The sequence below is a fragment of the Diplodia seriata genome (assembly GCF_021436955.1).
Source record: "Diplodia seriata strain FDS-637 chromosome Unknown scaffold_1, whole genome shotgun sequence".
In the NCBI taxonomy this organism is placed as follows: domain Eukaryota; kingdom Fungi; phylum Ascomycota; class Dothideomycetes; order Botryosphaeriales; family Botryosphaeriaceae; genus Diplodia; species Diplodia seriata.
The window spans coordinates 1,214,194-1,236,292 of record NW_027117308.1 but is presented as its reverse complement, the minus strand read 5'-3'; the positions used below and the strand labels follow the sequence as shown (position 1 = coordinate 1,236,292).

Below are 22,099 nucleotides of genomic sequence, written 5' to 3'. Positions count from 1 at the left end.
TTTCGATGGCGTGGGAGCCTGGTCTCTTTCCGCTTGATTTGTAGTCATGGGTCGTCGAGCGTTAGTCATTTTGGTGCTACGCGGCGCCAGACGGAAGAGGACCCTTCGATCGTGCGGCGGTACGCGGGTGATCTGCTTGCCTCAGGATGGTTGCTGGCGTCTGGAACCTGCCTTTGCAGCACGATGCCTACATCAGGCACGCTAGAGAGGAGGGCGTGGTGCTAAGCCCTGGGCCCGCTCTGACGCCAGGGCCTGCACTGTGAGAGAAGGGCGTCGGCTGGTGTGATGAGGCGGTGGCTGGGGGGTCTGGCGGCAGCCCTACGCCTGACGATGAGACGGCGTCAAAGGAGCGCGGTAATAGCTCGAGGGCCGGCGGAGGAGTGGCAGGCTCACATGAGGCTCCAGGAAATAGCGGGGTGGAGATAGGGCGACGGAAATAGGGCGAGCGGCAGACCGCATGTCTTGGAGGGGCGGAGCCGCGGAGCCCGAGATTTGTGCGTGCAGTGTGCTGGACTCGGAGCTGCTGGCAGTCACGGAACAGAGGGAATAAGCGGCGGGAAATAACAGCACGCGCGCGCGTTCTGGAGTCGGCCATCCGGCGGCGGGGGGGTTGGAGCCGCTGGAGCAGCTGGAGCCGGCGGAGAAATCCCGCTCGCGCTCTGTTTCCGCCCAGTCCGCCGGCGCCTCAGGCTGTGGCGGCGTGGCGGGGCGCGCTACGATGCCGGGAGCCGGCAGCGAACACGGCAGGGGCACATCCTCCACTCCGTCCTCCGATCCTTCGTGACGGCAAGTGACGAGACAAGCACGATGCCACGTCGCCGCTAGACACCTCTCTTATTGCCGCCCATCGTCGTGGTTCTCTCCGAGCGCGCGACGCCCCTTCACCGGCCACTCATCTCCTGCCGCCGCCGCAGAGGCGGAGACGACTCCGTCACGTGGTCGCACATGCGCCGAATCCGGGCAGTCTCGAGCCCGCGTCACATCCAACCAAAAAAGCATCGTGACTGACGGGGGAAGCGAGGGCCCGGGGCGCGCGGTGTGCTGTCAATGCGGTTGCAGCGGCAGCAGCAGCAACAAGCAGGTTGGCTGGCGGGCAGGAGGGACAAAAGGAAGTCGACGTGTTGCTCGTTCCGAGGCGCAACGACCTTATAGATGAGCAGACTGCAGGCCGCGGTGGCACGTCTCTCCCTGCATCGGCTGAGGCCAGGCAGGCAACGCAGCCACGAAGCAATGCGGCATGTCGCCCGCTGCAGTGTGCGCCAGGCGAGGCCAGGGCGTGTTCGATGAGCTGCAGCCGCATCTGGTCGCGCGATCGCATGTGCCGACGGTTTCGTCGAGCGGCGGGCCTGCTGACTTTGGGCTGCCCGGTCACGAAGCTGCCGCAGGCGTCATCCACCTCAGGTCGGCAGTGTTTCACGCAGCGAGTGACGACGCAAAGTTGCAGCGCCGCGACAGATGCGATAGGCCGTGTTTCGACAAAAGCAACGCCCGCATGTGCTTTTTGGCCAGCTGGAGCGCTCCCGTGGCAGCGGCATCCCAGGCACGCGTTCTCGCCCACGATAAAGATGAGACTTAAGAAGCGCGGCCGTGGCCGTCCCGCCCGGCATCGTGCAGTGCCATCCAGCCATGCATCGCGAGCCACCGCAGGTACGTTTGCAGTCATTTGCCAGCGCGCAGCCCTTCGCCTGCCATTCGCCCGCCGGCCGCACGCTGCGAGATAAAGTCTGGCGAGCACCGTGATGGATGCGACGGCTGATGCTCTCCTCAGAAATCCTTCTCGAACAAACATCACTCAGCAGCAGCATAGGGCTCGCTCACCGACCTCCCCAACAGAGCCAGCGCAATAAATTCTTGTGGATCAGGCTTTGCTGCTGTAGCACGCCATGGCTCACCTCACCTCGTTGCCGTCCGAGCTCCTGCTCCATATCCTTAGCTTTCTCCCCATCCGCTCTCTGCTCGCCTTTTCCCTAGCCAGTCGCTCCGCATATGTCCTCGCTTCCTCGAGTCTGCAGACTCTCTCGCTGGGCGTCTATCCCACCCGTGTGTCCTCCTTGATCAGCCAGCTCTCGAGCACCAGTCCCACGGCGTCCCCGTACTCCCGTAGCACCAGAAGCCTCAGCAGCAGCGCCGGCTCTCTCCCTGCTTCGTCGTCGTGCAGCTCCAAATCCCCCTCAACGTCGGCCTCTGATCTTTTCAACGAGGCGTGCACCGTCGCACATGTCATTCCGCAGGCGTCGGAGCTGCGGCCTCACACGCTGCTGGCCTTCCACACCGCCCTCACCTCGTCCATCTTGAACCGCTACTGCATGTCGATGCGCCACCTGGAGCTCAGCATCTGGGCCCTTGCCCCGCCCGTGGCTGACGCCCTGGCCGGGCTGAAGAACCTGCGCACCCTGTGCCTGCGCGTCGAGGACCCCTTCGGCCGTGGCTTTCTGCGCCGCTGGATCATCAATTGGGGCTCGACAGTGGACGACGATGACCAGGACGATGACGGCGTGCTCCGCGGCATCCCGCGCCGGGCTCCGTCATTGTATCGTGCCCTGCCCGAGGCGGGTACCGGCACCGAGTGGAACAAGTTCGCCGACGCGTGGAGCCGGCTGGAGACGCTGCGGCTCATCGGCGCCGAGGTGAGCGACTGGCAGCTGTGCCAGGTCTTGAAGAAGAACTCCGGCCTGAAGGAGCTGTGGCTGAAGAAGTGCCCGGAAGTCGGCGCCGAGCTGTTGAAGTTTTTGGACGAGGAATGGGAGGGGAAGGCCAGTCTGCAGACGCTGGGCCTGGTCGATTGCGATGTCGCGGGCGAGATCAACGTCGAGACTGTGGCGCACATCGGGAATCTGCCGAGCTTGCAAGTATGTCGAGATCAATTTCTCTACCTTTCGACGGCCGCGGCTAACATGTTTCCTGCAGTTTTTGTCGTTGCTTGGTTGCAAGGGCCTGACAAACAGCACCGTCGAGCGCTTGAACGACGAATCTTGGCACATTCCACACGTTGAGCTGCCGGGGGCCCACACCGCGGACCTTGGGCCGATGCCCGCTGTGATTGAGGTTGATCCCGCCTATGTAGATGATGAGGCATGATTGTTGTGAGAACGATGAGCTTGTATTATGAATGGTTTGGCAGGGCCGCTTCGTTGAAGCTTTTCGCTGCCCATCTATCTCTACCCTGTATAAAAGCGGGTTTCAAATACTAGAGGTAATGCTTCGTTAGTAGATAAGGGTTTGGGTTGTGTTCGTTCGTTTGCTTTGTCTCTCGGCGGAGAAGTGCTCTGCTTCGCACAACAGCTTCACCCAGTATTTAAATGCTTCGGCGAGACAATGCATCAATTTCGTCCTAGTGCAAAGAGAAACCTCGTAACATTTTGTTTCTGCGGCCTCTAAATGTGCAGTCTCAGCCGTGAGCGATGTTGCGTCGTATGTTTAAGGTGTCGCCTTTGATGTTTCCACCCACCAAACCGAGCCCATGTCGCAGACCATCTACATGGTGCTTATTTTGCCCACGAGGCGCTCTACAGTCTGCTCATTACAATCGTAGAATTTTGTTTCTGTCTAGGCAGCAGCGTCTGGGTGTTTTGGGGGGGGGGTTGGTGGGGGCACCTCACCTTGGCTCTCCCAACACCATACTCTCACTTCGCGATGCTTTCACAGCACCCGCGCCAAGGCCCCGGCCACGCTCGAACTCCAGCCAACCAGAACAATAGCTTCGTTCGCTTAGCTAGGGCTAGGGCTACAGCAGCGCATACAGGCCTCGCTGCCTTGCTCTTCGGCTTCGCTCTTCTTCTTCTTCTTCTTCTTACCTTCATCGTCCAGCTCTCTTTGCCTTTTCGCTTGAATCAAGTGCAACCCCCAAGACTACACCCGACCTTCAAAGAGCTTTCCTTGCCTCAGCATCGACCCTGCTGCCTTCTCAGCTTCTTTCCTCTCGATTGCCTGAACCAGCCTCATCCGGGTCGGACTTTCAGCTCAGCTCGAACCAAAGTCCAGTCTCGCTCAACGCCAGCTTCGACCTCACGTCGTCATCGCCACACAGCCAGAGCTTTTAGGTTCTATCTCATCCTCACGACCTCATTTCACCTCACCCTTCAGTCAAGCCAAGCATCGGACATTGGACTCGACTCTTCATCATTCGGACGCCCCACTTCACCTCAGTTCACCCGTCAGCCGAGCATTGGACATTGGACCTGACATCCGTCAAGCGCCTCACCTAACCAAACAGCCAGAACCAAGCATTGGACATTGGACCCGGCTTTTCTCCAACCAGCTCACCTAGCTTATCGGTCACGCCAAGCATTGGACATTGGACTTGACCCTTCTTCGGCACTTCACCTCAGTCAGCCAAGCATTGGACATTGGATCTGACATCCGTCAAGCACCTCACCTAACCAAACAGCCAGCCAAGCATTGGACATTGGACCCGGCTTTTCTCCAACCAGCTCACCTAGCCCAAGCATCGGACATTGGGCTTGACCTTTCTTCAGCACTTCACCTCAGTCAGGCCAAGCACTGGACATTGGATCTGACCCTCCTTCAGTCGAACACTTCACCGCACCGAGATTCAGTCAAGCCAAACATTGGACTTGACGCTTCATCAGTCGAACATATCACCTCGTTACTCCATTGTCAAGTAACATCCAGTCTGCCCAATATGACTCGTTGCCCCTTCATTGATCGATCCAACAAGGTTGGCTCCCACATTAGAGTCGAGATGCCTGTTCTTGCCCAAATTCCCAGCATCAAGGAGATCCGCACAGCTGACCGCATGCCTCTCGACTGCGCTCGCGACATCATCTATGCTATCGCCAAGGAGATGCAGGAACTCGAGCGCTCAGTCCCCTTCTTCTCAGGTTTTGACAGCATTTCGTACAATAAGCAAGACCGGAAGTGGGATGGACTCCACGACCACTTGTTCGGGCTCATCATCAGGCTGGTTATCAAGGTTGAGACTGGCCCTGGCGGCACCAAGGAGACTTCCCTGGACGAGGATCTCCACAACTACGAGAGCCTCTACTACATTACCCTCTGCCACATCTGCATGCTCTACCGTGAGCTTCACCGGGAGTTTGCCGCAGGCCGCCTGGACCCTAACGAACGCTTCACCGAGCATCTCACCGCCAAGACCATGGTCAAGCACCTCTACTCCCACTGGTCCGCCCTCGTCGACCCCGTCCTGATGGCCACTCTCGACTTTTCCATTCGCAAGAAGCAGTTGATGGACTTCAAGACCATGCACAACATGGCCGTCTTCAATGGAAGCCGCAATTATGATCAAGACCGCGATCTCAAGTCCATCGAGAACAGCATCCGCAAGGGCCTCAACGCCGTCCCGTTCGACGAGTCGCAGCTATTCTCCGGCAAGTACAAGGGCCTGACGGCCGAGCTCTTCGACCAGTCCGACATCGTCCACGTCCTCATCCAGTGCCTAAACCACCGCCACACAGACCAACTTAGCTACTGGCTCTTCGACAACAAGAAATGCGCCGGCTGCTACTGGGACTTCAGGGAACTGAGCGAGGAGGAGGAACTCGCGATCAACAACGCTCTCTTCGACGAGAAGAGGGAGAACCTCGCGGATGTCCCTGCGCCGGAGATCCACATCCCCGCGGAGAACGTCCCCCGCCCCGTAGACTTCAGCAAAGTCTGCGCCTACCTCTCGGAAGGGGCGGGGGACGTCGAGATGGAGGACCCCTTCTCCGAGGCGGCGGCGTCCCTCCCGACGCCGCCGGCCTCCTCCAGCAAGAAGCGGGGCCGCTGCCCCTCCCCCGTCGACACCGCCCTCGCCAACGGCGGTGGAGGTGGCAAGCGGCTCCGCCGCACCCCGGAGCCCTCTCCCTCTCCCTGGGCTGCATCCCCCCTCAAGGGGATCAGCCGCATCGTCTCCCCGCGGTGGCGGAGGACCATGTCGGTCCTGCCGAGCCCGGTCCTGCCGGGTCCGGGTGAGGCCACCGTGGTCCCTCCGGCCCACACCCGGGCCCAGCACGACCACGACACGGTCGTCAACGGGGAGATGATGCTGGCGGAGAGGGAGAGGGCGATGCGCGCCCTCTGCGGCGAGGAGACGGACGAGGACGAGGAGAGGAGGTACAAGGAGGCGATGGCGGTGATAGCGGAGGATGAGGTGGTGCGCACCTGGGAGCTCTGGGTCGGATACTAGAGCGCCTGAGGTGCGCGCCATCGCCTCCTCCAATATCCCCGCCATCGCCTCCCTGTACTTCCTCAGGGGGGGTTGGTTTTGGTGGTGGTAGTGGTGGTGGTCTTGGGTGGTGGTCTTGGGTGGTGGTCTGGGGGGTGGTCTGGGGGGGGGGGGGGGGGGGGGGGGGGGGGGGGGTGGTGGTTCTGGGGTGGTCTTGGGTGGGGTTTCGGTGGGCCTCTGGCTCATCCCTGGTCTCGATTTTCTGCTCCTTTTGTTTTGTTTTGTCTTTTGGTCTTCTCTTGCTTTAGCATGGTGTTGGGGGATTTCCCGGTCGCCGGATTCTTGGGCTTGGTGCCCTGATTTTTTTTTTTTTTTGCTTGATGATACCCAATGGGGCGGCTCGTTTGTGTTTTTGCTTCCAGATAATTCTGAGGAAATTCCTCTACAATCAAAACCATACACCAAATGTGTCGATTTTTGCACGTGCAAGGTATTGAATCACTTCATTCCCTTTCTGTAACCTATACTAATTTGGAGATTCTACGGCCGCAATTGCGTCAATTTGGAACTCCTATGACTTCTAACTGGTCCTTGTGGAGTTCTGAGGAGGCGGTATTGATATATGTAGCAAAGGGAGGGCTAGCAATGAGCGACAGAACAATACGAGATATGCGGATCTGAAGCGGTGATCTGTACGTGAAGTTTTAACAGAAGGCTCCAATGTGTCCGAATGGCCTCATTGACTACCAATGAGAAGTACACTTCAATATAAACAAGATGTGGAGAGCTAGACTGTTGATTCGGATGCAAGGCTTCTAGAAGAATGATACATTCAATTCGTTTGGGTAAACTCTTCGACTGCTCATGAGCAATGTCCTTCGACCTTAATAAGGCATCTGGAGCTGAAGTGTGGGCTGGGATACGAGTGTTCTCGAATATTTCATCTACGTCTATTCGAACCCTTCGATTGACTATGAGCTACGAACTTTGATTCATACTGAACATCTGCAGTCGAAGCGTGTATCGAATGTAGGTGGTTTCACACGAGATGCTCATCTGTATGCGGACCAACTCCTCAGCTGCCAACGAGCAACAAGAAGAGATGGCGGGGCCGACTTGTTTGTGGAGCGTGCGTTGGCCCGGTGGTTTTTCGCAGCGGTGACTCCGCAACTCCGGCTTCGCCGACTCGCTCGCTATTCCAGGGCTTGACTCGTGTCTTTTTCAACAGAAATTTTGCGGCCACTTGACCGCTGTTTGTTGTGCTACGCCGCACTACTGACGTGGCGCCGCACATAGCTTCAACCATCCGAAGAGACTGGCTGATTACGGTCACAAGTCTGCGGACAAGTCTCAAGACACGTAGCTGTACCCTCAAGTGTTCATGTTGACCCTTTGGCATGTCGTAATGGTACATATAAGCGCTGATCGGGAGAAGAATGTAGGATCGTAAGGCAGGTACCCTGAAGTCCAACCACAAAAGCCTAGGAATGCTATGGAGATTGCGTACAGTGCCCAATTGGGTCAGGATGGAATTTAAGTTCCGACGGGCCCTTTCGAAGCAGGAGTTAAGGAGAGAAGATCTTGTCTTCTGCCTTCGTGGCATGTGTTTGCCACATCTTGGAGATCTTTCCGTCCTCCTACCACTTGAGTCATTCACTAATTAACAGTCCATTGCACCCATGCGCTCGGCTATTATCCTCTCTTCCTTCTTATCTTCAGTGGTGTGCTGTCACTCCCGCCAGTGTGGAAGCCAGACTACCGCAAAATATGATCCTTCCGCTCGCTCCCGCAAAACAGCACCAATTATGATGCTTTGCGCTCAGTGTACGACTAGCAATCAAGGAATTTGTAAGCTACCAAGAGCCTTAACTTTCTTGATCCTACGTACTAATCTCTCAATATGCGAAAGGATGCGATTTTCTCGTTGCTCTACCTTGGCATCTTCAGCAATTACTCGCGTACGTGCTCCATACAATATTACGATGACTATAGCATTGTCTTAAACTAATCATCAGGCATCCAGGAACGCCGGTAGATACAACTAGTTCCGAGTCAATGCTGCGCCGCGTCCCCGTACTGAGATCCGCCGCCGCCTTCCCGTCGGATTAAGTACATTTATGTAAGTCCTCTAATTCCGATGTATGCATGATAAAGCCTTCTATCAAATCTAATCTCCCCCAGCTCCAGTGCTCGTGTCGTAGCTACCACCGCCAAGATGACCTAGACCCCTCATAGTTACCTCCACTTGAATCAGCCTTGCGGCGTAGGGTTGCAGTTTGAGATGCATACAATACAACCCATCGGTGAATGTCGGGAGGAAGGCGTCCCCGACCCTTCCGCTTGCCGATCACGACGGGGATGCTCTCTCGTTCCGACACTTAAAAAGCCAAGGGCCAATCCTTACTGTTACCAGACACATGCTCCCCATGCAGAGTAGCATGTGTTTTTCTCCACATTGCCTGAGGGAATGGGACCGAGAAGAAGCGAGCGAACGCTTGTATGCAATAGCCGTGCAAGTTGCACCCGATTATTTGAATCTCAACCCGGTTTTTTTTCTCCTTTGAAGGAAAGATAGACATGCAAAAAAAAAAAAAAAAAAACCCCCCTACGATGCCACGCTGGTAAGCAAAGGAGAATTAGTGGAAGGAATAGGTCTCGAATGCAAAATGAAATGAAATGAAGTACGCTGGAAGGCGGAGAAGAAGAAAAACGCTCAGCCCATGGGTATCACTGGGAGAAATAAGTCCAACATTTTATGTTCCTCTTGTCCGTAGCACCGGGCTCCGCCTCAAACATGCCTTGAACTATCTTCTATCACCAACTGCTTCCATCGCTGCCTCTTTCATCTTTCTTCCCGCCTCGGCGACGGTCTGTGAAGCTTCTTCCATCCTAGTACCTTGATCGCAAATGGCCCTGATCGCCGCTTCGAGAGCTTGCGTTCGAGAGCGCAGCTGGGCGACCTCGACTCGTAGCGCGGCAATTACTTGGGAAGCAGCAGCAGTCGGGGCCGGGGGAGCGTGGAGGTCGAAATCTCGACTGGAAGGCGGAAGGTTCGCTGTGTCGAGCAGGGTTCCTCCTCTCGTTGGATCATTGATACCAGAAGCCATGCCGGCGGCGGCTGAGGGTGCTGGCTGTCTGAAGGTACGACCGATGTCCACTGTCCCGGGCCCTCGTTCGCTTTTGCCGTTACCAGGATCAACATCGCCATCATCATTCAACCCCAAGGCACTGAGCAGACACTCCCTCTCCTGTATCCATGTCTTCTTCTCCTCCGCCGCCAGTCCCTGAAGCCTACCCGCCATTTCCACAATGCTCCTATACTGCTCGCCCGTTTGCACCTCGCGTCGCCGCGCGTCGTCGCGCTGCTCCCTCAGCTCCTCCACCTGCTGCTCGAGCGCGGCGACCCGCGCCTCCAGCTCTTCCTTCTCCGTCGTCAGTCCGTTGATCTCGACGTCGGTGACTTCGAATTTCTTCTCGAGCGTCGCGCACTTGGTGCGCTGTCGGTCGAGCTTCGCCAGCAGGGCGTCGTATTCCTGCCGGAGCGTCTGGAGCGCTAGCGACTTGAGTGAGATTTGATGCTGAAGGTCTTGTAGGTGGGCGGTGTGGGCGGCGGTGGATAAGGACGACAACGGAGGCTGTGGGAGCAGGGAGGGTGAGGGCGAAGCGAGAGAGAGAATGGTCGACGGTGCTGGGATATTCAAGGAGGATGGGGAGGGGAGCATTCGGTGTGGTGGAGGGTGGTGGTAGTTGTGGAGAGTGGTAGGTGACGGGGGTCGAGCGTGGTAGGGGTTTCCGCTGTTGGGGATGGGGTGTGCCCCTGGAGGAGAGTGATGCGGCGATAAAGGATCCCTACTTCCTTGGAAGCTTCTCCGGACATCATCGTAAGAGCCGGGGGGAGGGATTGTGCGAGACGGATCCCGTTCTCCACCGCTCGTCGGCCGGGGAAGAAAGGGAGGTGCTTCTGGGTTCGTGACGGGATCAAATTTGCGCTTCATGACATCGCGGATCTCGGCGGTAGCGGCGGCAGTGGAAGCCGAGTGATGCTCTGGTCCGGGTCCGGGGGGGAGAAGAAGGGGGTTCGTCAGGTCTCGGAGACTGGCAACGTTCGCTCGCAGGAGGTCGGCGGCAAAGGCGAGGGCCTGGTCTGTTCCCAGTCTCGCAAGTCCTGAAGAGTGCTTTGGACGGTCAGTACTGGGCCCAGAAGCCCCGGTGACACGAGGGAGGAGGGCGCCGCGGGCTCCTCACCGATCGTGGCTGACTGTTGGTTTGCAGGATGATGCGCTGGAGGCCGGCATTCAGCGTGTCGACTTCGGCGACAATGTCGCTGATCAGGGCTCGACGTCTTGTGCAGGCCAAGCCGCTACAGGAGGCATCGCAGCACGCACTGTCGTCCTGGGGCACGACGGGGGGCAGGAAGCCACGCGCGTCAAGACGGGCAGACGACATGCCGGGCGACGTGAGCGGCGGCTGCTGCTGACGGCCACGCTCGCCTGGCAGAAATGGAGTCAGCAGACGCAGCGGTCAATTACACACTCTGGCTTATTCCGATGACAAAGAAGGGCTGGGACGGGGCGGAGAGGCGTGTACCATCGTGGTCTTCCCCGCTCCCACGGAAGCCGGCTGAGTCAGCGGGACGAGGTGGTAAATGGGGGTCGAACAGCGGGCCTGGGGGCGAGAGGAGGCGGCGTCTCTTGTTGTTCTGCGCTGCATCCGACTGACTCTGAGACTCGGCCAAATACAAGCGCCGCAGCGCGGACTCATGGCGCGTCTCGGGGCGGAACGGCCATGGCTGGGCGGATCCGGGGAGCTGGGCCTGGTGGAGGACGTGCGGCGGCCTATCGTCGAGCGGCGGGCTGCAGCCGCAGCGGTCGTGGTCGGGGAGCGGGAGCGGGAGCGGAGCATGCGTTTCTTCTTCCCACGGCCTCTTCCAGCGCGCAGCAGCAGAATCCATAGGTCCCGCCAGGCGACGAGTGCAACGGCAGGCCGGTACAGGCCGCCATTCGGTGCTCAGAGGAGGGGCGTGGGCACGGCAGCGCAGGGCATGGCCAGGCCGGCAGCTATAAGGCGGTCGGAGTGTGTTCCGACACAGGCTCGTGGAGCACGGCACACGGGGAAAACTGGAGAGCGTCCGGGCGGGCGGTGGGCCTGGCTGGCTGACTCTCCGGGGCTAACGTAACAGAATGGAGCAGACAATAAGGGCGTGCGTGGTGGGCGAGAAACAGGACGGCGCTACTGCGTATATGCTCACGGACGGTTATTTCCGCCGTCTGACGGCTGGTGCTCGGGGCCGCTGTGTTTGGACGAGCGTCTTGGCGCCGACATGGAGCTGGAGCATGGAGCAGGAGCATGGAGCATCGTGCTGCCACTACTCAGCCGGAGGGCAGGAACGCGACCCCGGCCCGCTGGGTGCGGTACGGCGGTAGGGGCGCGGGAGCGGCCGGAAGAGACGGCGTGTGGGCGTGGCCGCCAGCTTGCAAACGAGATGAGTAAGCCGCGCCCGCTGCCTGCCCTGCTTGGTAAGATTGCTCCCCGGCTGCGAACTGCTCGATCGTCGCGCCGGAGCCGTCTTCTGTTCTGTCATCTGCCCGGGCAGCGCGACGTGGACGTTGCCCTGGCAGCCCGCATGCACACCACACAGATGCTTGGTGACGCCACGCAGATTCGCTTGCATTGCTTACACACTACTCCTCCTGCCAGAGCATGCCGCCCGAGCCCGTTCCCTGCGCCAGCTCCGCTTCTGCGTCCATTCCCTGCAGCTGCTGCTCCACGAACCACGTCTCGCCCTCGCCCACCTCCACCTCGATGCGCCTCATAAGCTGTAGTTCGTGCATGATGCCCGTCACCAGCGCCCGGCACCCGCCTACCACCGTGCTGATGCTGGATCCCGCCGCCGGCTCTACCAGCCGGTCCGCGTCGCGTGCCAGTGCCATCACCTTACGTATCAGCGCGGCCACTTCCACCTTCCACCCGTCCCCGAGCCCCTCCACCACCTCCACCCTCTGTGCTTCCTCCCTGCGCCTCCACACCTCCTCCGCCCTGCCACTCCACTCCTCGAACTCTTGTACCACGCTCGTGTGTCGGCCGCCTGCGTCGGTGAGCGCCCGCAGCTCGTTCAGGAGCGGCCCAAGGAGCTGGATATTCTCCGCGAGCCCCAACGTGGCGTTCCCACTGCTCCACTCCTGCAGCGCATGCAGGTTCACCAGCTCCTGTACCTCGCTCTCGTTCTTGCGCATGTTGTGGTGCGCTGTCGCCACCTCGTAGAACTGAAGCCGAAGCGCATGTTCAGCGCTGCGCTCCCATTGCGTCCGAACATCCGCCGCCGACTCGTGCAGGACATGTAGCTGAAGGAGTTCTGTTTGGAGCGCCAGCACTTCGGCTGATAGCGCATCTGCACCCCCGGTGCTTACTGATGATGCGTGGAAGAACGCCGATGTAGCCTTCTTCGGCTCTGACGTCTTCTTTGGCGAGTAGTGCTGCTGCAAGGTGGAAAAGGCGGGCTTGGCCACCAGTTTGGGTTCTTTCTCTGCACCCAGCGCACTCCGGGAGGATGCGATGCTGGCCTGCGTCCGCGCTGCCCCACCCGGTAGGTCTGACCTTGATCTTGTATGCTTCAGGGCCGTGCCGCCGATCTTCGAGCCGCTGCTGGATGGAGGTTGGATCCTGTGTGACGCCCCAATCGGCCGCGTCCGCTCAGGCTGGGGGGAGGACACCGTGGCAGCTCTCGTTCGTTCTCTTTGACCCGGTTTCTGCAATGCTATGTCTTTGGATGATGTTCCTGAGGATGAACCCGGTCTATTGGAACGTCCGGGACCAGCGGGCTTTGGAGCACCTGAGGGAACACTGGCTTTACTCGGCGCGCGCAGCCCTGACGCAACATTTTGGCCAGCTGTAGGTCTCCGCATCGACTGCGTGCGAGTCACGCCCGAGGGTACCGGAGGAGGAGGAGGCATTTCCTGCCTTGAAGTATCCCCGGTTTTCTTCCCGGCGGCCAGCTTTGCGCTGACGCTTTGCGTCCGATTCAGCGGTCTGTTCTGGGGTGCCATGGGTTGGCCGGACTGTCCGGCGCCACGGTCTTCTTGCACCGCGGTACCGGCTGGCCTCAAGGCTGCCGGCTGGGGTAGTTGGTTCCGTCGCCTGGATCCATTTTCTTTGTCTGCGGCGCCGACAGTCGGACGTCTTGATAGCGTAGGTAGTCGCGACGGGGATGATTGTGCGGGGCTCCGGGTGGGTTCAGGGAGCTGCGAGGACGAGTGAGCGGGAGACGAGGTGCACAGGGCGCGCGTCAGAAGTACATACGAAGGACATGGTGGAGGAGCAGTTGTTGAGCTCCGTTTCCCATTGCGATCGCGTTTTGCGACTGCGCGGAGCGAAAGGTAGGTGCGCAGGGGTGCGTGCGAACCTGCAGCGGTGGTGTTGATCTTAGCGGCCCGGCCTATTATTGTTTGGCCGCTCCTGTTGCCCACCGGTCCACAGGGAAACGGCCTCGCGGTGCACGTGAGGCGCCCGAGTCGCGCCCTCTTTAACCACACCGTAAGCATTTCCCAGCTCTTCGCTCCGAAAGACGTTCCAACCCACCGGTCTCGATTCCTAGAAGCACGTAATGCAACCACTCGTTGTGCGCAGGCAAGTATTGTGAAAGACCATGACATTGCAGATGTAGTGAACGGCCCGGCAGCATCCAAATCTATAGCCATGCGAGCACGTTTGGTATAGGGGGTACTATGTCAGGCTAACATCGACCGAGCCAACCGTCGCAGAAACAAGCTTGGATATCTCCATCGATAAGAAAAAACGAGAGAAAACCCCGCCAGAAGACGCCCAGACATCACAACGTAGCTCGTGGAGCTTTCGGATCCGTCCTCCGTCACCACCAACCCGGCCTTGCATGCTCTACAAACTGCTTCTCCGGACCGGGAACTGCACGCCCTCCACCGCCGGGTAATCCGTGAACCACGTAACCCTCTCCTGGGCCATCGTGTTGATGAGGCCGCAAGGCAGGGCGTGGCCCTCCTCCGTGTCGAAAATCTTCCGCAGAACCTCGCTCTTGCCCGCCCCGGTGCCGACGAAGCCGATCTTGATGCCGTGCGCGGCAACGGGGAGGGACAGGGTGATGCGCTTGGCCGGAGGCTTCGGCGAGTCTTCGATGGGCGCGACCCACGCGTCGGTTTCGCGGAGCAGAGGGTGGCCGGGGAAGAGGCTGCAGGTGTGGCCGTCGGGGCCGCAGCCGAGGAGAATGAGGTCGAACATGGGGATCTTGACGCTGTCGCGCGCAGCAAAGGCCTTGACAAGGGTCTGCTCGTACTGGTCGGCCAGCTCTTGGGTATCGTTGAGGTATTTGGTATCGATGGGGAAGACGGTGGGCTTGCCCATTTCCGCGGGGATCTTGTCCAACAGCTCGGTCTTCAGCAGGCTGTAGTTGCTGTCGGCGTGGTCTAAAGGAACGGCGCGCTCGTCGGCGAAGAAGATTTCCCACCTCGAGAAGTCGACCTTGCCCTCACCCTGGGATAACAGCGCTTGCGCCAGGATCTTGGGCAGCGAGCCACCGGAGACGGCGAGGCGGAAGACGCCGTGGCGCTCCAATGCGCTGCTCTGCGCATCGAAGACGTAGACGCGCAAGCTCTTGGCGAGCTCGTTGTTGTCAGGGAAGGAATAGAGATTCGGTGGCTTGCCCATTGTGAGGTGTGTGCGGCGTGGAGGTGGTGAGACGCAGGGAAAGAAGAGGCGCGGGGCAGCGGTGGGCAGCGGTGGGCAGCAGGGCGGCGGCCGCGAGAAGTAGGGCTGGCTAGGCTGCGGGCTCGGGCGTGCGAGTCGGCTAAGGGAATAATGTGGGTACACGATGTGTTTGGCAGAAGGCCAGCTGTGGGCGTGGCAGATAGAGCGTTCTGGAAAGGTGCGCTTGCTGTGGATTTTGTACCGGCCGAGCAGCTCATCAATAATGACGACGGCGCCAAACCCCTACCTACTGGCGATAACGGGGCCCCTCGCTTCACACCCGCGCGGCAGCAAACCTACGCCCCTGCCGGGCGGGCGCCGCGCGCCCGGCTCCACCGCCGCACCGGTGCCATCGCGTGGTGGTGAGGCGCCCAGCTTGCCTTTCGCGATCCGGCGCCAGCTCAATGCCAACCAGCCCTACATACAGCTCACGTCGCACACGTTGCCCCCACGATGGCGACCATCCCGCCCGCGCGCCACGGATGAGGGGCAGCGGGCAGTGTCGCATCGGTATCTTGCGGCGCCTGCGTCGGGAGTGCCACCTTGGCCGATTGACTGGACCCAGCAGGCGTTGGCGCGCGGCGATCCGTCGCTGGACGGTGACGTCGGCCGGCTCTGCTCCGCCAACATGTGCGCCCCGATGAGCGCTAGTGACCCTGCCTGCCCCGCGGCAGAAAAAATAAAAAATAAAAAGGGAAACGGGCCAACTCCATCGTACATCAGACCGCATGTGTTCGCAGGCCCGCGTCTCCACGCAATGGGCAGCAACTCACTGCTCCTTGAATTTGCCCGCTGCTGTCTACCGCACCGTTGCCAGTACCGCCCTGTCGGATGCCCCATCGGAGCTATCCCCGTTCGGGCGCTGTATGTTTCCTGGAAGACTAACGCCCGCAGCTACTCCGTACCGCACCGTGGAATCCCTCCAGCTATGCATCGCCCTGGGCGGTGAGACGTCATCCTATCAGTTACCGGAATTGGCATGCAATGATGTCCCGTTCCGAAAAGTGCTGGCCGCCCGTCCAAGCTGCCCGCACGCCTTCATACCACGCCTCATCATCTGTTCGTCATCTGGCCTGCTCACCCAGCGATCCTTTCAAGTTCGCACTGGCGTCATCAGTGGCATGCTGCGCCTTAGGTGGCAAAGCTCGTGATACTGACCCATCGTGCATAACAAGTCATGTTCATTGTTCAGCCAAATTTCTTGTAACGGGGTGGCATGAATGCGATGGGTCACTTTGCGATGAAACCGTTGTGCTATGTGGTGGTCAGCCCAGAGACACCACAGTCCCGATTGCTTTGCCGCGAGCCGGGCTCTAGCAATGAATGCCGCCGTCCCTGTGCCATCTCGGAGAGCGCTCGGAATCGTAGTTGTTTCGAAACGCTCATCCAAGGAATATCTGACCGGAAATCCTGAATTACGGCAACACCGTTCGACGTTCCCTGTTCCTGGCCTGTACAGTTGGGGTTTCGAGATCTACGATCCAGCTTACCATCTCATAAAACTGTCGGGTATGCGCGCCGTGCAGAGTTTCTTGGCGAAAAAAAGGCGTCACCGCAGCCGATGATGGTCGAGCCACCAACATCTTAATTCCGACACATCGGCGATAACCTGTCTAGTCACTTCCGGTAGTGCAGCATCACGTGCAAATGCATTCTTCGGTCCGTCTTCGGCACCACTCGCCGCAGCTTAACGGTACCTTAGGTAACCTTCCCCGGCCATCAACTGTCCTGCGCAGCAAACCACTTCGGACGAATCCAATGGCGCCCATCAACGCTTTCTTCACTCGCGCGACGCTCGCACGGCCAAGCGCGCCCTCCGCCCTCTCCATGCAATCCTTCGCGCAAGCGGCAGCAGCAGCAGCGCGCCCGCAATGCCTCATTTGCGCCACGACAACCGCCCGGCGTGCCTACGCCGCAACACCTTATGTGCCCAAACGCCACCAGCTCCCGCGCCTCGTCCAGCCCAGCCTCTGGCAAAACATGCTCCCCAAGCACTTCCGCTCCAGGCACAAGCGGCCCTTCACGTGGAAGGAATGGTGGGCGAAGCCGTGGAACCCGGCCTCGGCGTGGATCGCGCTCGGCCTGGTTGTCGGCTCCAACGCCATCAACACGCTGGTGCTGCGCCGCGACCTTGCAGATTTTACCAGGAAGGCCGACGCCAAGATTGCCCTGCTGCGCGAGGTGTTGGAGAAGGTGCAAAGGGGGGAGGAGGTCGATGTCGAACACATTTTGGGTACCGGGCGGGAAGAGAGTGAGAGCGAATGGAAGGAGGGTAGGTGCACCAATTTCTTTTCACGCTATTCTCCGGCTTGTATCGAAAAGGGGGTCATCCTGGAGCAACCGTCACCAAAACTAAATGGTTCATTGTTTGCCCAATTCGCTCCTCGTGGCAGTCTGAGCCTAGTTATACGAAGTTGAGAGGGCGAGGCTAACAACTTGAACAGCATTGAAAGAGGTTGAGGAAGACGACCGTACATTGCAATCGCGCAAGCGAAGAAAAGCCTCTGCGGCTGAGACATCACCTGCCGCATCCGCAGCAGATTTAACGCCTGAAAACGATTCCAAAGACACATCAACGAAGTTGGACTACGTAGTTCCTCAGGATCGCAGAGGGCCTGTTGGGTTTTACTAAGCCGATGAACGCACTTTGTTTACATGATATCATCTGCATGGGACCGGAGTATTGGGGCACGTGGGCAGGCGGACGTCAATGAACGGATGACGCATTACTTGGCTGCATCTATATGGCCGCGTTGATTACAATAAGGTTTCTCGTCATTATCTCAGGAGGAAAGCGTGAGCAGATTTCAGAGCATGGGTCTCAAATGGGCAGAATGTTCTTGATTTCACAATTGGGGGTCAGGTCAAGGAAAACGATTCCTTGGCCACTGCTGTTTAACGATCCCATTTGCGTTTTTTCAGTACCCTTGCTGCATATCAATTCGCCGAACAGTCACAAAGGTAGCGCGCCGTGCAAAGAACATGGGTGCCTCACTTTGAGATTGTTATCGGAAAAGTTCTTGTCTGGACGGGATCATGAAGCCATGGGTGACGGAGGAACAGCACTGGGACTAAAATATGCCAAACACCTTCATTCTCGGGGATGCAAGACAATTCGCTCCTTTTCGAATTCAAATAGAACACCATAGAATCTGCAACGTCGGTACGCCCTGGGTCTATTTTCAAAAGCCGAACCGAGCCCCGTGCAATTTTGCCGACTGCGCCGCATCGAAGCACCTATGCATATCCCCCACATGGACGTGAAATGTTCCAGTACATAGCCAACATCGGCACCAAATCTATACCCCGCGCATGCATCGCCTCCCGCCGATCTTCCTCATATTCCTGGCCAGCAACTGCCGATCAACGTGGATTCCCGTTTCACGGACTATCCGCGTGTGCCGCCTCCCAAACGCACCGCTCGCACATGCACATGCCACCGAGCGCGCCGGCGGCCCACTCGCGTCTATCCTTGACAGAAAGATCGATATCGCAGTAGTGGCTCAGGATCTCATCTCCCTTGCGCAAGCCCGGCTGGCTCCTCTCGGGAACGCCGTCCTCCGCCTTCCGGCCCTTCCAGGCCACCCTTTCTTCGCGGGCCCAGAACCGCATGTTCCCCTGCCATTCCCACGACACGTTGGGATCGCAGCTGTGGTTGGCGAGGCACCAGAGCGGATGCACTGCGCCCACGTCGGGCTTGCCGTCCCGGCCTTGGCGCGCGGACGCCGTGCCGCGAAATTTGGCGTACAGCGTGTTGAAAACCCAGAAGTCGTATTTGTGAGAGTCTGTGAAGATGTTGACGTCCATCTTCTCAAGCATGTGCAGCGGCGTCAAGACGTTGGCGTTGAACGAGAATGGCAGCGTCCGCGGGGCGCCGCCAAAGGCGTCTTTGGCCGGCCCTAGCGGCGACGGCCTAAGGAGTAGGCTGGTGCTTGGAGACGGAATGTGATAGTCGCCCCATATGTATTTTAATTCTTTAAGCTCGAGCGGGTGGAGATCCTGGGTCTCGGCCATTGCCAAGGCACGCAGCAGCAGGAGCGAGTAGAGCGCATCAGCCGCCTCAGCCGCGGGGGCATCTTTGGCGATGGCTTCAACATCATTGCCGCATAGGGCAGGATGATATGCTTCTTGGGCCAGATCATGGCAATCCTGGCTGCAGAACACAATATCATCGCAATCCTCGCAGAAGGCGCACTGGCTTGCCTCCGAGCTGTTGCGCAAATCTGGCAGCGGAGCGCTGCAGGCATCGCAGTACGAGTCGTGGAGTCGGGCATTTGCGGTGAGCAGGGACTTCTCGTCGAGGATCATGTCGCCCGGAGACACGTCCTCTCGGGCGAACACGCCAAGCTGTTTGATCGTCGCCGTCTCTGACTCGCTGGAAGGATTGCGCCTTTTTCCATCGTCAGCCTTCTGAGTCGCGGTCGTTATGGCACAGACTAGGATATTGATGGACAATGCGGATATGCTTTATTGGACGCGCAGGGCAGGCATGGGGGACGCGAACTTACCCGGTGGCTGGCTCGGCGTCGGGCGTCAGGAGCGGGAGTTCCGTGACCCGTGCTTCGAGCTTCGGTGCGATAGAACGGATCTGCTCGTTGAGCAGGCTGAGAGAGTCGGGAGAGTACCTATCCGGCTCGGAGGCATTCCAGGGATACAACTCACGCCTCACAGAGGTGCGGTCGGGATAGTCATCGGGGGTTATATCTTCGTCGTCAAGGCTGAACCCACGAGAAGCGAAATGATTGCTCAATCGTTGCTTGAGAAGCTCGCGGAACTTAAGTAGATGAGCGTTTTCCGGGTTGGCCTTCAAGCCCCGCGAGCAGAAGTCGTGGGCGCTCTTGAGGCATCCACATGCTAGCAAATTTCCCGTGACGAACGAATACCTGCATGTGCTCAGTGGGTGGTTTTGTCGAGAATTTAGACACAAACATACGTTGCATCAGTCCAAAGAGTCTGGGCCCACAGGAAAGCTTCATCTTCCTCAGCCTCAACATCGCACTTCTCCTCCAAATCATTGAGGCCGTTGAGACGCTGCGACACTCCGGGAAACCTATCAGCATGCCTTTGCGCTAGTTCACACCTGAACGAGGCAGGCTTCGACGCAATTTCCTCTTGAACTGCCTCCAATGCCTGCTCGTGATATTCTCCAGACTCGTCGAGCACCTCGTCGACGAGTAAAAGTGCTCTGTAGGCTTCAGCGGCGGCGAGATCTGGAAAGGCAAGGGCGCGGTAAAGCTCGGCAACCTGGAGGCGGAGCAAAATGCTGTAAGGCTGTTCGGCGATGTGGGCGTGAAGATCTTGAAGACGCTGAGTTAAGCTGGCAGTAGAAGGCGTATTCTATGCGGCGACCTGGAAATTAATTTATTACGGTGCTCCAGAGGTGCTGAGCGGGATTGTTGCAACCATACCTTGAGGCTCAAGGAGGACAATGCGGCAGCAGCAGCGGCGCTGGCCTCTGCTGCCGTAGAGGGCTCGTGGCTTGGCTCATATGAGACGACGCCGAGGGTGAGGTTCTGTAGACAAAGGTCAACTTGAGAGGGCGAGGCGCTCAGTGCGGCGTCCATGACGGCGGGGCAGCGGTGATGGCCGGAGATGATTGACGCGGGGACTTTTTTTTCTGGCGCGGCGGAATTGACTGCCCTCAACGTCATCGCTCCGGCGAGCCTCGGCTTAATCCATGTCTGACTTTCCTTCCATCCACACTTATCTTCACCCCTTCCCTCCTCGTCTCTGCGGCAATCGCACGCAGATCATTGACGCCGCGCACCTGGAAATCCCGGTTCAGCACCAGAGAGGACCTGGTCCAGACCAGAGTAACACCACGGATGCGACACGAGCGTTCGGATCACCAACTGCCGGCCACCTACTTTCGCGGTATTCCGGCCTCCAGGGCGTTTTCACAAGAGCTGTTTTCCGCAATCTGCATGTCGAATCTTCCTCCTGGTCCGGTGAGAGAATTTGATGTGGGACTTGCGCGGAACACATGGATCATGAATAAGTGATGCCCTCATACAGGCTGCCACCCGGAAGGGTATACGAAAAAGCACTCAAGAAAGGGGTCATCGCGGAAAGGAACACTTTATCCTACCCCCAAAGGCCATCCTTTTCCCTAACTATCGTCGCAAATAACGCTGGAGCCCTTGATTGGACGCTCCAACCTAAGATTTCGATCGGCCGTGGAGGCGGCCCATTCCATGCCGACCGTTTTCTGTCAAGCTTTGATCCGACAGAGTGGTGTGCGGCAGCCACAGTGAACATTGCCGGTTGTCTTTTACTTCCACGCTCAAGCTTCCAATACGCAGGAGGGTCCCCAATTACACCGCTCGAACAGCCCTCTTCGAGTATCCCGGATGCCCTTCAGAGTCACAGGAAACATGCCATGCCTAGCTGACGGCTTGGCCAGAGGAATTTTCAAGGAATTTGTGGCTTCTGAAACAATGTTGAAGCATTCATACATCCAAAGAATGGTTAGCGACGACGGATCTCCACGCGGTTTCTTTCCGATGCTTGGGGGATCCAGATCCGCCAGCCCTGGGCCCAAGACGACGCTCACCATGCGGATGGGTGCAGAACAAATTGGTGCGAACGCCGACATTGCCAGACCACGTCCTTAACGAACTAGCAAGTGGGTCGCGTGCCAAGACACCGTGGAGATGCGCTTCTTAAAACGGACTATGCCAGCTTCCAACAGCTACACCCTTCAGGATCGAGGATACTGTGCGGCTTTCTCGAACTTCAACACTATGAACGACTGCAGGGCCCTAATTCGATTAAGCCGAATTCCACCATACTCAGAACCGTAACCTCGTCCGAAGCCCTTGGATATCAAGAAAGAGACATGAAGATGACTGAACTCAATGATACATCTTGGGATCCAGATATCCTCCTGTCCCAACCGAATGGTGGTTTCCGCTGCTGTCATTCAGAATGGAGAAGTTCATGGGTGAAAAATGCGGTAGGTCTAGCCTTTCCTCATCAGGGTTATCATGTTGCTTGTCTTCGAGATCCTTGCTATCCGCACTAGAAAAGAGTCCCGCGCAAGTCAGAAAAGGGAAGAGGAGGAGCGTATCGAAAACCAGTAGTTGAGTCCCTCCTACATTGCATGGTTCCCGGCTCTGGTGGGTGGCACGCTTTGTCCGCCATGGATGGATGTGCCCGCTTGACTTTCGACGTCGACGAGTGGAATGAAGTCGCCATCATCATCTCCTTTCGGTCGACTTGAGAGCTGGCTGCCTTTCGGAATGGCATTGTTGCCGCCGA

General features: G+C 58.4%; 6 protein-coding genes across 6 annotated transcripts; 2 read left to right on the top strand and 4 right to left on the bottom strand.

Moving 5' to 3' along the window:
- Positions 1-1,883: 1,883 nt before the first annotated feature.
- On the top strand, positions 1,884-3,078 carry SLS55_000378 (uncharacterized protein; the record flags this gene model as incomplete). Its single annotated transcript, XM_066771889.1, has 2 exons — positions 1,884-2,849; positions 2,908-3,078. 2 exons carry the CDS (start codon positions 1,884-1,886, stop codon positions 3,076-3,078), a joined length of 1,137 nt encoding a protein of 378 aa, XP_066637168.1.
- Positions 3,079-4,642: 1,564 nt separating this feature from the next.
- Positions 4,643-6,148, top strand: SLS55_000377 (uncharacterized protein; the record flags this gene model as incomplete). The annotated part of the gene is made up of 1 exon (XM_066771888.1): positions 4,643-6,148. The coding sequence occupies one exon, from the start codon at positions 4,643-4,645 to the stop codon at positions 6,146-6,148; it is 1,506 nt and encodes a 501-aa protein (XP_066637167.1).
- Positions 6,149-8,931: 2,783 nt separating this feature from the next.
- On the bottom strand, positions 8,932-10,573 carry SLS55_000376 (uncharacterized protein; the record flags this gene model as incomplete). The annotated part of the gene is made up of 4 exons (XM_066771887.1): positions 8,932-9,680; positions 9,981-10,266; positions 10,373-10,461; positions 10,513-10,573. The coding sequence occupies 4 exons, from the start codon at positions 10,571-10,573 to the stop codon at positions 8,932-8,934; spliced, it is 1,185 nt and encodes a 394-aa protein (XP_066637166.1).
- A 1,235-nt stretch (positions 10,574-11,808) lies between these two features.
- Positions 11,809-13,170, bottom strand: SLS55_000375 (uncharacterized protein; the record flags this gene model as incomplete). Its single annotated transcript, XM_066771886.1, has 1 exon — positions 11,809-13,170. One exon carries the CDS (start codon positions 13,168-13,170, stop codon positions 11,809-11,811), a length of 1,362 nt encoding a protein of 453 aa, XP_066637165.1.
- Positions 13,171-14,017: 847 nt separating this feature from the next.
- On the bottom strand, positions 14,018-14,800 carry SOL1 (suppressor of los1-1; the record flags this gene model as incomplete). Its single annotated transcript, XM_066771885.1, has 1 exon — positions 14,018-14,800. The coding sequence occupies one exon, from the start codon at positions 14,798-14,800 to the stop codon at positions 14,018-14,020; it is 783 nt and encodes a 260-aa protein (XP_066637164.1).
- A 3,420-nt stretch (positions 14,801-18,220) lies between these two features.
- On the bottom strand, positions 18,221-20,403 carry SLS55_000373 (uncharacterized protein; the record flags this gene model as incomplete). Its single annotated transcript, XM_066771884.1, has 4 exons — positions 18,221-19,229; positions 19,348-19,722; positions 19,773-20,146; positions 20,248-20,403. 4 exons carry the CDS (start codon positions 20,401-20,403, stop codon positions 18,221-18,223), a joined length of 1,914 nt encoding a protein of 637 aa, XP_066637163.1.
- Positions 20,404-22,099: the final 1,696 nt, after the last annotated feature.